This window comes from Festucalex cinctus, chromosome 8 (assembly GCF_051991245.1).
Source record: "Festucalex cinctus isolate MCC-2025b chromosome 8, RoL_Fcin_1.0, whole genome shotgun sequence".
Lineage (NCBI taxonomy): Eukaryota > Metazoa > Chordata > Actinopteri > Syngnathiformes > Syngnathidae > Festucalex > Festucalex cinctus.
This window is the reverse complement of record NC_135418.1, coordinates 8008259-8021647: the sequence shown is the minus strand read 5'-3', so window position 1 is coordinate 8021647 and position 13389 is coordinate 8008259. Positions and strand designations below refer to the sequence as shown.

The 13389-nt window shown below is 41.9% G+C and overlaps 1 protein-coding gene and 2 non-coding genes across 10 annotated transcripts in view; 2 read left to right on the top strand and 1 right to left on the bottom strand.

The window, feature by feature from the left end:
* cadpsa (Ca2+-dependent activator protein for secretion a) overlaps window positions 1-13389 on the bottom strand; it is a 327287-nt gene that overhangs the window by 244651 nt on the left and 69247 nt on the right. For all 8 annotated transcript variants that reach the window (XM_077529642.1, XM_077529640.1, XM_077529641.1 and 5 more), the window contains exon 10: window positions 8958-9066. In XM_077529642.1, the coding sequence (XP_077385768.1) occupies window positions 8958-9066 (109 nt within the window). The remainder of the gene's footprint in view (window positions 1-8957; window positions 9067-13389) is intronic.
* trnal-caa (transfer RNA leucine (anticodon CAA)) lies at window positions 3228-3340 on the top strand. Its single transcript has 2 exons — window positions 3228-3265; window positions 3295-3340. It is a non-coding gene; the product is annotated as a tRNA-Leu (tRNA).
* On the top strand, window positions 5301-5382 carry trnas-uga (transfer RNA serine (anticodon UGA)). Its single transcript has one exon. It is a non-coding gene; the product is annotated as a tRNA-Ser (tRNA).

The window sequence follows — 13389 nt, the reverse complement described above, 5'->3', positions numbered from 1 at the left end:
ACACATCACACCTGACACTTTTCTCCACCCGTTCCAGCCTGCCTGCACACGCCTCTTCACTTCTATTCCACACTCTCCATTGCTCTGGACTGATGACCCTAAATACTTAAACTCCTCCACCTTCTTGGTTTCTTCTCCCTGTAACCTCACTCTTCCACTTGGGTCCCTCTCATTCACGCACAGATACTCCGTCTTGCTATGGCTAACCTTCATTCCCCTCCTTTCCAGGGCAAAGCTCCACGCTTCTAGCTTCTCCTCCACCTGTTCCCTGCTCTCACTACAGATCACTATGTCATCTGCAAACATCATAGTCCATGGGGATTCCTGTCTAACCTCATCTGTCATCCTGTCCATAACCATTGCGAACAAGAAGGGGCTCAGAGCTGATCCCTGATGTAGTCCCACCTCCACCTTGAACTCCTCCGTCACACCTACAGCACACCTCACCACTGTCTTACAGTCCTCATACATGTCCTGCACCACTTGAACATACTTCTCCGCCACTCCAGACTTTCTCATACAAAACCACAGTTCCTCTCTGGGCACCCTGTCATAAGCTTTCTCCAGGTCAACAAAGACACAATGCAGCTCCTTCTGACCTTCTCTATATTTTTCAATCAACATCCTCAAAGCAAACACTGCATCTGTCGTACTCTTTTTTGGCATGAAACCATACTGCTGCTCACAAATGTTCACATCTGCCCTCAGTCTCGCTTCCACTACTCTTTCCCATAGTTTCATTGTGTGGCTCATCAGCTTTATTCCTCTGTAGTTGCCACAATTCTGCACATCTCCCTTGTTCTTAAAAATGGGCACCAGCACACTTCTCCTCCATTCCTCAAGCATTTTCTCACTATCTAAGATCCTGTTGAACAACCCAGTCAGAAATTCTACTGCTACCTCTCCTAGACACTTCCATACCTCCACAGGTATATCATCAGGACCGAGTGCCTTTCCACTCTTCATCCTCTTCAATGCCCTTCTCACTTCATCCTTACTAATCTTTGCTACTTCCTGGTCCACAACAGTCGCCCCTTCTACTCTTCGTTCTCTCTCATTTTCCTCATTCATCAACTCTTCAAAGTACTCTTTCCATCTTCCCATCACACCGCTGGCATCTGTCAACACTCTTCCATCCCTATCCTTTATTAGCCTAACCTGCTGCACATCCTTCCCATCTCTATCTCTTTGCCTTGCCAACCTGGATAGATCATTCTCTCCCTCCTTACTGTCCAACCTAGTATACAAGTCATCGTAAGCCTCTTGTTTGGCCTTTGCCACTTCTACTTTCACCTTACGCTGTATTTCCCTCTACTCGTTTCTACTTTCTTCAGTCTTCTCAGTGTCCCACTACTTCTTAGCTAACCTCTTTCTCTGTATCCACTTCTGCACCTCCTCATTCCACCACCAAGTCTCCTAATCTCCTTTCCTTCCAGATGACACACCAAGGACAGTCCTTCCTGTCTGCCTGATCAAATTTGCTGTAGTTGTCCAGTCATCTGGGAGCACATCCTCACCACCCAGAGCCTTTCTCAACTCCTTTCTGAAAGCCATACAACACTCTTCCTTTTTCAGCTTCCACCATTTCGTCCTTGGCTCTGCCCTTGGCCTCTTTGTCTTCCTCACCACCAGAGTCATCCTACACACAACCATCCTATGTTGTCTGGCTACACTCTCACCTACCACTACTTTGCAGTCGCTGATCTCCTTCAAATTACACCGTCTACACAAGATGTAGTCTACCTGTGTAGTTCTACCTCCACTCTTGTAGGTCACCCTATGTTCCTGCCTCTTGTGGAAGAAAGTATTCACAACAGCCATTTCCATCCTTTTTGCAAAATCAACCATCAGCTGTCCTTCTGCGTTCCTCTCCTGGATACCAAACCTGCCCATCACCTCCTCATCTCCTCTGTTTCCTGCACCAACATGTCCATTGAAGTCTGCACCAATGACAACTCTCTCACTTCTAGGGATGCTCTGCATCATTTCATCAAGTTCCAACCAAAAGTTCTCCTTCTCCTCCAGCTCACATCCTTCCTGTGGTGCATACCCACTAACAACGTTGATCATCACACCTTCGATTCCTAACTTCAGGCTCATGACCCTATCTGACACTCTTTTTACCTCCAGGACGTTCTTAACAAACTCCTCCTTCACGATAATTCCTACTCCATTTCTCTTCCTATTTAACCCATGATAAAACAATTTGAAACCAGCTCCTAAACTTCTAGCTTTGCCCCCTTTCCACCTGGTCTCCTGAACACACAGTATGTCCACCTTCCTCCTCTGCATCATGTCAACCAGCTCTCTACTTTTTCCTGTCATACTCCCAACATTCAAAGTCCCTACTCTAAGTCCTAGACTAGTGGTGTTCCTCTTCTCTTTCTTCCTACGAACGCACCTTCCTCCTCTCCTTCTTCGACCAACAGTAGTCCAATTTCCACCGGCACCTGTAGGTCAACAGCACCGATGGCGGTCGTTGTTAACCCGGGCCCCGACCGATCCGGTATCGAAGTCATATATTTGATTCGCATGTTTGTTTTGGCCAAAGTTTTACGTCGGATGCCCTTCCTGACAACACCCTCTGTATTTATCCGGGCTTGGGACCGGCACAAGAAGACACTGGCTTGTGCCCCCTCGCGGCTACATTGTCACTGATGCTATAGCTACCTGAGCAAATTTGGAACAAGTGCAGCCATGGGTACAAGGCACGCTCTTGACAACTCCTGTTGAAGGCATCAGGGTTGACTTGGCTTCTGTGGTTTTATTTAGGGACCAGACTGTTGAAATGAGACCAGCTGTTGGCCGTTGTTCAATAGCGAGTTGTTTACAAAGGGAAACAGTTTCATAAGAGAGCATGGCCAAGTCTTCTAATGAGCTACACAAAGTGGACTTCCTTTCCACTGTGTATGAAGACTTTTGGTTTCCCAAGGAAGGTATGGGTTTGAGTAAAAGTCTTGTCAATATCTTTTCAACATGAGTCTGAACTCAGCAGTAGATACTTAAGTGACCAGACTATTGTGTTTTAGTTTCACAAGAAATACAAATTGTTACAATCCAGCATAGCCGATTACTCTCGGGCACTTGACAAAAGATGACTCCTACAGCAAATTGGGCTTTCTGCCTCCAAATGAAGGAATGTATTCAAAATGCACTGCTGAAAATTATACTTTGCTGGGACAAGGCTGGTTTCGGTTTTGTTTCCCTTGATTTAAATGTTGTTGTATGTCAGGATGGCCGAGTGGTCTAAGGCGCCAGACTCAAGAGATGCATCTTTCCTTAGTGATTTGGGCTTTCTGGTCTCTGAAGGGAGGCGTGGGTTCAAATCCCACTCCTAACACCCTCTAATGATTTTTGATTCGGCTCTTGACACTTGTCCGACAGACTTCACCTCAGGTTTTGCATTAATCATTGAATTGTACGCTCATGATGTTGTAACCATCAAAATTGGCTGTTTAGTCTAAAAACCTGATTGTTTAAAACCGAGGAGACATGACAATAAGTGGATTTATTGTGATCCCGATTTGCCCCTTCTGACCAAAGTCAGCACGAGCCTTACGATTGGATGTCTTTTTATGGAGATGGTTCTTGTGACATGCATGGAACAGAATTACAGCCAATCAAGCAGCCATTTGAAGCTTATACTGTTGCCGAAAATCAGAAATGGGGGCAATCACTGGTGTTGTTGCTAATGTTAGCACATAATGCTTAAGGTTTGAAGTTGTTGTGGCTGAGTGGTTAAGGCGATGGACTTGAAAACCATTGGATTCTCACGCGTTGGTTTGAATCCTGCCGACAACGCAATTATTTTCTGGAATTTAGCTCTCTTTCTTCTCTTGTATTCAGTTCCATCAGAAAAATAGTAATGTCGGCAAGGTGTGACTGGTTACTCAGCGAATTGGGTCTTCTGATCAAATTAAAGTCTGGATTCCAAGCCCACTGTTGAAGGTGTGTCTGCCGAGTTCCTTTCTCGGAACCTACGATCGCTGTTAAAGGTTTGAGACCATCTGTAGGCTGTAGGAGATGCTGTTTCTTTCTGCGGTGCCGACTGCTCCATTCAACAAGCACTAGTGTTAATATTAAACATGCATGTGTAAGGTTGTCGTGGCTGAGAGGTTAAGGTGATGGACTAGAAATCCATTGGTGCTTCCCCTCGTAGGTTCGAATACTGCCGACAATGGCTGTTTTTTCTGTAAATCAGCTCTGTGTTGTCGATTGAGGTACAGTTTGTGAGCAATGCTGTCGTCAAGGTGTCACTGATTCTGTAGCTACCTTAGCAAATTTGGACCAAGTGCATCCATGGTTACAAGGCACACTCTTGACAACTCCTGTTGAAGGCATCAGGGTTGACTTGGCTTCTGTGGTTTTATTTAGGGACCAGACTGTTGAAATGAGACCAGCTGTTGGCCGTTGTTCAATAGCGAGTTGTTTACAAAGGGAAACAGTTTCATAAGAGAGCATGGCCAAGTGTTCTAATGAGCAACACAAAGTGGGCTTCCTTCCACTGTGTATGAAGACTTTTGGTTTCCCAAGGAAGGTATGGGTTTGAGTAAAAGTCTTGTCAATATCTTTTGAACATGAGTATGAACTCAGCAGTAGATACTTAAGTGACAAGTCACAAGGATTACAGATTGTTACAATCCAGCATAGCCGATTACTCTCGGGCACTTGACAAAGGATGACTCCTACAGCAAATTGGGCTTCCTGCCTCCAAATGAAGGAATGTATTCAAAATGCACTGCTGAAAATTGCAGCTGGGACGAGACTGGTTTCGGTTTTTTTTTCCTTAATTTAAATATTGCTGTATGTCAGGATGGCCGAGGGGTTTTAGGTGCCAGACTCAAGAGATGCCTCTTTCTGTAGTGATTTGGACTTTCTGGTTTCCGAAAGGAGGTGTGGGTTCAAATCCTGCTCCTGACACCCTCTTTTTGACATGATTTTTGATTCGGCTCTTGACACTTGTCCGACAGACTTCAATGCAGGTTTTACATTAATCATTGTATTGTATGCTCATGATGTTGTCACCATCAAAATTAGCTGTTTCGTCTTACAACCTGATTGTTTAAAATCGAGGAGACAATACAATAAGTGGATTAATTGTGATCCCGATTAGCCCCTTCTGGCCAAAGTCAGCATGAGCCTTAACATTGGACGTCTTTCTATGTAGATGGTTCTTGTGACATGCATGGAACAGAATGACAGCCAATCAGTTGAAGCTCATACTGTTGCCTAAAAATCAGAAATGGGGGGGCAATGCTAATGTTCATGCTAATGTTAGCACATAATGACAAAGAACAGAAGTTGTTGTGGCCGAGTGGTTAAGGTGATGGACTTGAAATCCATTGGGGTTTCCCCGTGTAGGTTCAAATCCTGCTGACAATGCAGTCACTTTCTGGACTTTAGCTCTCTATCTTCTCTTGGTTGATTTAATTTTTATTTAATTTATCATTATTATTATTATTATTAATTCAATCTCTGGTGTAATAACCTTATTTATTGATCGATTGAATTGTTTTTTATTTTATTATCTGTTCTTATTGCTGCTGGAAATGTAAATTTCCCAGAGGGAGCCATCCCAAAGGGATCAATAAAGTCAAGTCTTAGTCTCAGTCTAAGAGTCAGCATGGCCAGGTGTTCTAATGAGCTACACAAAGTGTGCTTCCTTACACTGTGTATGAAGACTTTGGTTTCCCAAGGAAGGTAGGGTTTGAGTAAAAGTTTTGTCAATATCTTTTGAACATGAGTATGAACTCAGCAGTAGATAATTAAAGGGGCTGTCTGCCGGATTCACTCAGAAAAATGCACTTTTTAAATACAGGATGTACACACTTTAACTTTCTCTCAGTCTACACATCTGTGTTTTTGTTAATCTTTTGTGGTTAGTTTGTCCTAAGCCCCCACCTCCCGAGCCTGTATTTTGCCATTTTGTGTTTGTTTTGTAAACAGGGGGATGTTTCAGTGGAAAGACAGTGTTTACAACCCTCCAGCCAATCGCAGAGCGGGGGGTGGCGTGTCGCAAACGGGGCCGGGCGAACGTGTCAGCTGCGTGACGTCACTCCCGCGGCAATTTGAAAGCACGCACGGATTTTTTTTTTCTTCACTCACTCATTCACACACATCAGTCTCTGTGAGAGAGTGAGTGAAAAAAAAATAAAAATGCTGTTTACAAAACAAACACAAAATGGCAAAATACAGGCTGGGGGTGTGGGGGTTTAGGACAAAAACACAGATGTATCGACTGAGAGAAAGTTAAAGTGGGTACATCCTGTATTTAAAAAGTGCATTTTCCTGAGTGAATCCGGCAGACAGCCCCTTTAAGTGACCAGACTATTGCATTATAGTTTCACAAGAAATACAGATTGTTACAATCCAGCATCGCCGATTACTCTCGGGCACTTGACAAAAGATGACTCCTACAGCAAATTGGGCTTTCTGCCTCCAAATAAAGGTTTGGATTCAAAATGCACTGCTGAAACGTATTAGCTTTGCTGGGACCAGACTGGTTTCAGTTTTATTTCCCTTGATTTAAATATTGTCAAATGTCAGGATAGCCGAGTGGTCTAAGGCACCAGACTCAGGAGATACATCTTTCCATAGTGATTTGGACTTTCTGTTCTCCGAATGGTATACATACAGACCCAGGAAGGCCAAAGCCTTATATATAGCCTTATATATATATATATATATATATATATATATATATATTGGCTGGCAACCAGTCCAGGGTGCCCCCCGCCTACTGCCCAGAGCCAGCTGAGATAGGCGCCAGCACCCCCCGCGACTCTTGTGAGGAATAAGCGGTCAAGAAATGGATGGATGGATATATATATATATATATATATATATATATATATATATATATATATATATATATATACACAGTATATATATGGCCTGTGACCAGTAAGTTTATTGATAACTTATCATGGATTTTATATCTCAAATGCATTTAGTCACGTAAAGAAAATGAAACTATTGTAATGGTTCAACAGATTTGTTTTTGTTTCGTTTTTCAATGTAGTACATCAGGAACACAACACTATACTGTACAATTACAGTATTTACACTCCAATATGTGCTGCATGCATTTTGGGGCAAGGAGGTTTGAGAGGACCATCGCAATCATCTTTCACCTTCAAGTTTTATTTTTCATAGATCATATTTGATTTTAATTTTATCCCAAAAGTGCATGAAATGAACATCTCATTAAATTGACAACATCGAGCAGTGATCAAAATTATTTACAATACATTATTAGATGAGCCTATATTATGATATACAAGGCATTTGACAATTTTTACACTCATCCTGACTCACTGTCACTCTCCTCTGGTGGGAGCTGATTTTTGATTGCTAGCATGAGTTTTGCTCTCGTCAAGTCAAGTCATCTTTATTTATATAGCGCTTTCAAACATCTGTCACAAAGCGCTTTACAGAAACACAACAAAAACAAGCATAACATAAAACTGTGTGACATCATGCCTCAGTGCATGAATCCATTCATTTAAATTAACTCTTTGACCGCCAAAAACATTTAATGACGTATTCTAAAATCCTAATGAATGCCGCCAAAAATGTTAATTTACGTTTATTACGTTTTTTTTTTGTTTTTCTCAATGGGCAGCGCAACATCTTGTGCAGCGCTGCCTTATCACTAAACAAAAAATAGTGTCAAAGTCACTGTTGTGCAAACAAAATGTATCTTTTCACTAAAAGCTTGTTGTTCCTTAATATTTTTGTATATTCGCTTATGTCACTCAAATGACCTAATTTCAAATGGTGATTACTAAAGAACGGAACAAGGTAGAAACATACTTTTTTTTTTCCTCATGAAAGAAAGGAATCCAATCTTTCATATAGTATCCACCATATTTATGTCGTCATGCTGCACAATATTCTGTTTGCTTTGAAAGATGAATGAAAATGTTCCGAATCGACTGGCACCGTTGGGATTTTTTGGATAATGTTTGGCAGTCAAAGAGTTAATAGTTGGAATAGACTTGTTAAAGAAAGAAATCCTCTAACTTAAGATGATCTCGGAATTACAAATCTTCGCCTGGATGATTGTCTGGATGATGACATGCACTTCTGCTACAAGGTATAATGTCATTGTTTTGACGTGCGACATTTGTTTCACTTCCGTGCTGAATGGTCACATTACCGTGTATTTTGACTTTTATTGGTTGCTATGTCAATTTATCAATCATTTGTGAAGTGGTGTGAAGAGGTGAGGTTATTTTGAGGCAGGTTTCCGAGATGCACTAAATTTGGCTTAAAACACGTTGGCTCAAGATTGACTTGTTCTAATAAAGACTTATTTGGATACACCTCTATTACAATTTTTACTTTTGTGCTGCTGGGAAATGAAAATAGAGACCTCAAGAGACTTTTTTTTTTTTTTTTTTAAATCTAAATCTCAAAATCAACATTTATGTCCAAACAATCTATTTTTAACTCAAAACTAATGCTGCCGACATGCAGACCCTTTTGTCAGAGCGGGTCACATATATTGAATATCAGATATCATGTATCATGAAAGAATAGTTATCATGGGCCACGAATCATCACAGTGTCAAATCATGAGTTTACCGTATCGTCCTAGCCCTATTCCTTAGCAATTTGTACATGAAGTCGATGTGCAAGCCGATTTACGCCTGGAAGAAGTAAGGGGAACCTCTCAAAAGAAGAAATTTCACTGTTTCCTCAGAAACAGGCAACACAACAATCCTGTTGAATCGTTTGAACAAGTACCACCCAAATGATGATGTGGACAGCATGCAAATGCAAGCGGAATTTTCACAGCCTGCCCCCCGCAGATTTTTGCGGTTTAGCCGCTACCAATTCTGTTCTCTAGCCAGTGGAGCAAAGCAGTGACCAATCGTGTCATCTTTTGTTCATGCGCTTGCAAGTAGCAATGATGTTGTAGTCATGGATTTCATCATGTAAGAATGTTTCACCTGGCTGAGGGTCAGTGTAGTCCACAGTGTAGCCATCAAGCTGGAGCAGCTCCACTGGCTCTGCCTTCTTTTCCCGGTAGCTGCACATTGCAAATGTGTACTGACTCACCTGTTGTAAGCCAAGAAAGGAATTGTAAATGAGATGTGTGGTCCTTGTCAACTCATAACAGCATGCTGCATGACAGAGACAATGCGTAATGAATGAAGGAAAATTTGGATTATCTGATATCCTCATGTATATTCCAGTATACCATGCATACTGTACTGTGGTTTTCAGACAGAATCTTTAAACAAGAAAAGCAATAAGGTTATTTTGACCAAATTAATAGCAATGTGCATTATCATTACATACTACAAACATAACATTAATTTATGTATGTACTGTACTTAAACCTCCTCAGCCTACCTGCACAAACTCTTCCCCTGAAATGTGCAATAACTTCCTTCCATTCTTTATTGATAAGATTGACAAACCTAGCGCACTCACCACCACCAACATCACCTCTGACCCTTCCATTCAGGGCCATGGCTCGGTGGTGCTAAACTCATTTGAAATAATTTCCCTGAGATCTCGAGAAGATGTTGTCCACCATCTGGCTCCCCATGTGATTCTGTTCCCCCTCATTTCTTTAAAGAGGTTCTCCCGAGTATCGGCAATTTAGTTCTGGCTATTATCAACAAGTAGCCTGTCTCCTCTTGTCCCCAAACCATTTAAACATGCTGTGGTACAACCACTCCTGAAGAAACCCGGTCTAGACCAATGTGTGCTGTCAAATTTTAGGACCATTTCCAAACTGCCTTTTCTCTAAAAAATAATTCTGGAGAAAGTGGTACACATGCAACTATGCACTTTCTTGGGGGAAAATAACATCTTGGAGGTTTTCCAGTCAGGTTTTAAAAAAATGCATGGCATAGAGTTAGCCCTGTTACAAGTTTTTAATGACATCCTCCTGGCAAATGACACTGGAGACTATGTATGTCTTTACTGTTAGACCTGACTGCAGCCTTTGATGCAGTGGACCACAGTATTCTGTTGGCTCGTTTACAGCACCAGGTGGACATTGGTGTTAGTGCTCTTGAGTGGTTTCGATCCTATTTGGCCGACAGAACATGCTGTGTTCGCCTTGGGTCTCCGAGTCCCGTACCGCCCCACTGTCATATGGTGTTCCACAAGGTTCTGTATTGGGGCCCCTACTGTTCTCACTATATTTACTGCCCTTGGGCTCCATCCTAAGAAAACATGGGCTATGCGGATGACAGTCAGATCTTTGTCCCGCTTAGTAAAAAGGACGCATTCTCATTGAGGCCTCTTTTGTCCTGTCTGGAAGAATCAAAGCCTGGATGGCTTTAAATTTCTTCAACTTGAATGAGAAGAAAACAGAAGTTATGGTCTTTGGTCCCAGCGGCTCTTCTCATCCTGCCGACTTGGGTCCTCTGGCACACTATCAAAAGCCAAGCGCCTCATACCTGGGTGTCAAGATGGACAGTGACTTTAAACTGGACCGGCAAATTGCCGAGGTTGTCAAATCCAGCTTTTTTCATCTTAGGCAGCTGGCTAAGGTAAAAAAATCTCCTATCTCAGCAGCACTTAGAAACGGTCATCCATGCCTTTGTTACATCTCGGCTGGATTACTGTAATGCACTTTACTCTGGAATCAGCCAGTCCTCCCTCCAGCGTCTCCAGCTTGTCCAAAATACTGCTGCTCGTCTCCTCACTGGTGCCCATAAGAGGGAACACATAACCCCTATCCTGATCTCTCTTCACTGGCTGCCCGTGAAATTTAGAATCCGCTTTCAGTGTGGAGCTATAGAAACTCTGAAAAAGTGTTGAAATCAACCATTTGAGAGTCAATTCATCGCTGGGCATTTTGGTTTGTAAGTCCACGACTACAGCTCTGAGACCCCTCTGGTGTATTGCAACAAGAAAATGAGCTTCTCTTCAGTGGCACTAATGGTGAAGACAGTTTGAGTGAAAAAACATTGCTAAAACATTAGTAAAAGAACTGAAGCTACGAAGATGCATTTGTTTTCATTGTCATGGAAATGGCATATTAAAGCAATAGGTTAAAAATCCTTAAGCAGTATATCCAAAAATGAAATTAGCCTCTTCAGAAAACATTGCAAATCAAGAAAATCAATTTGGGACACAATGATAAAAAATTTTAGGTTTTAAAAGTTTGCCAAATATTAAATGTTTTTTTCTCAGCAACAGTTGTTATATTTGAATGATAACTGCCAATAATTAAAATACTCATATCAATAAAAAAATCCCTTGGTTTTTGAAAGAACATTCAGTGGGTTATCTCTCTATCAATATTGATAAATTGTAAATGACATGCTATATACATGAAGCATGTTTTGCAAAAGGCCAGTATCGACTGATATATAATTGGCTTCACTTTGGAATGTAATGTTGACAGCCGATGCTCGTTACAGGAAGTAGTGACACTCTGCTGCTACAGTTGCTGCTAGTCATGCCAACCTGTCGTCACAAATCAACAGGCCTGGCCAATCAGCCACTGTCGCCACCTCTGTAGCTGCAAGTGGCAGGTTTCACTCTAACTGCAGCTGCATTCTGGCTGTGTGTGTGTGGGGGTGTGGGGGTGTTTGTGTGTGTGTGCGTGCCAAATGAGATTCCAAACGACAACACTGATGAGACCTAGGGCAAAGTAAAGGATGGAGGGACTCCTCCACAGCAGTTCCCTGGCCTTTAGGAAACCACAAAGGCAAATCTGAAACTAATTTACAGCCCCCACCCACCACCCAAAAAGCTCCATCTCTTTCTTCCACTGCCTTTCTCTACATGGTTATGTCTCCATTGTACTCTCAGCTGTCACTCAGCACAGGCAAAAGACAATTAGACAGACATGGTTATCAAAAACACTTGTGTGTAAATTCTCATGTTCATTTGTTGCATGTGGTGAATGTACTTGTATGTAGAAGCAAACTGAAATCTAAAATGTAGAGGCAACTTAACTGATTCACTGCCAGTCCACGAAAAAAATTAACTCTTTTACTGACACACATTATCAAAAAAAAACAACAACCAAAAAACAAGCCCCACAGTGCCAGCCAATTTCGAGCGTTTTAACTCCTTTTCAGGGCAAGCAGAATATTGTGTGCTTTTACTACATTTACAATGTGGGTACCAAATGAAAGATCACGCTCCATTCTTTCATTAGAAAAAAAATGTTTCTCTACCTTATTCTGTTCTTTAGTAATCCCCATTTGAAAATAGGTCATTTGAGTGACATTGAGCGAAAATTGAAAAGAAAAGATACATTTTCTCCACAACATTGACTTTGACACTAATATTTTTTGTTTAGTGACACTCTGTGAATTAGGTTTAATGTGACAAAGGCTTTGATCATTCACGTCATCCTTGAAAACGTTCTATTTCATCAGATTTCATCAGATTCCGTCATGTTTCATTATAATTCCATACACCGGCAGCCCATTGAAAAGAGACACAATGCTGCCATATGCTGGCCATAGTTAGTTGGCGTTTTTGATTTCACAACCCATTGACCAAGCAACACTGCACTTAATTGCTCTGGTCATAGATTTAAAAAAAAACAAAAAAAAAACAGTTGACGTCATTTAACGTTTATGACGGCATAGATCGTGATTGTACTAATCATTATTAAACGTTTTTGGCGGTTCAAGAGTTCATCTTTGATGTCTAAAACCGTCTATGGCAGTGAATGTATTAATAACAAAACAAAAAAAGACATCAAGTACCGTTACTATTTAAATACTAAGGGTGTCACGATTTCGATTTTTTATCGAAATCGATCGAAATTACGTCACGATTTCGAGCATCGAAATAGAAGAGAGGACACACGATTCACACCCGGCTCGTCAAGGGGAAGGGAAGTAACACAATAACAGAAAATATAGAGTAGATAAACACGGGTCGACTTTAACATCTGAGTAGTTTTAATTGAAATTTCAGGGAGGGGTTTGACAAGGGAGTGAAAGTGGAAGGTGAACAAATAATAACCGCATTTGACAGAACTGACAGAACGGAGGAGAAACAACAATAACCAATAGGGGTATAATACACGGATACACAATAGCGTCGCGCTGGCACAGTCGTCCAATCGGAGTGTCGCGCTGGCACAGTCGTCCAATCGGAGTGTCGCGCTGGCACAGTCCTCCAATCAGAGTGTCGCGCTGGCGCATTCAAACTGAAGTACCATTATACGGGCACCAGCCGACACAAACACACACATACATACTAGGGGAGCGGAGCCGGCGGCGGGCCCGAGCCGCCAGCCGTAACAACGGGAAACACGACAAACATGACGGGACATTTACGCAGGCATCACAAAGATTTAGATTTATCAAATTCAACTAGAAGTGGGAAAACAACGGTCCAACCAACTATTTCATCCTCATTTACAGTGAAACTTCCACACACTTCAGCTCG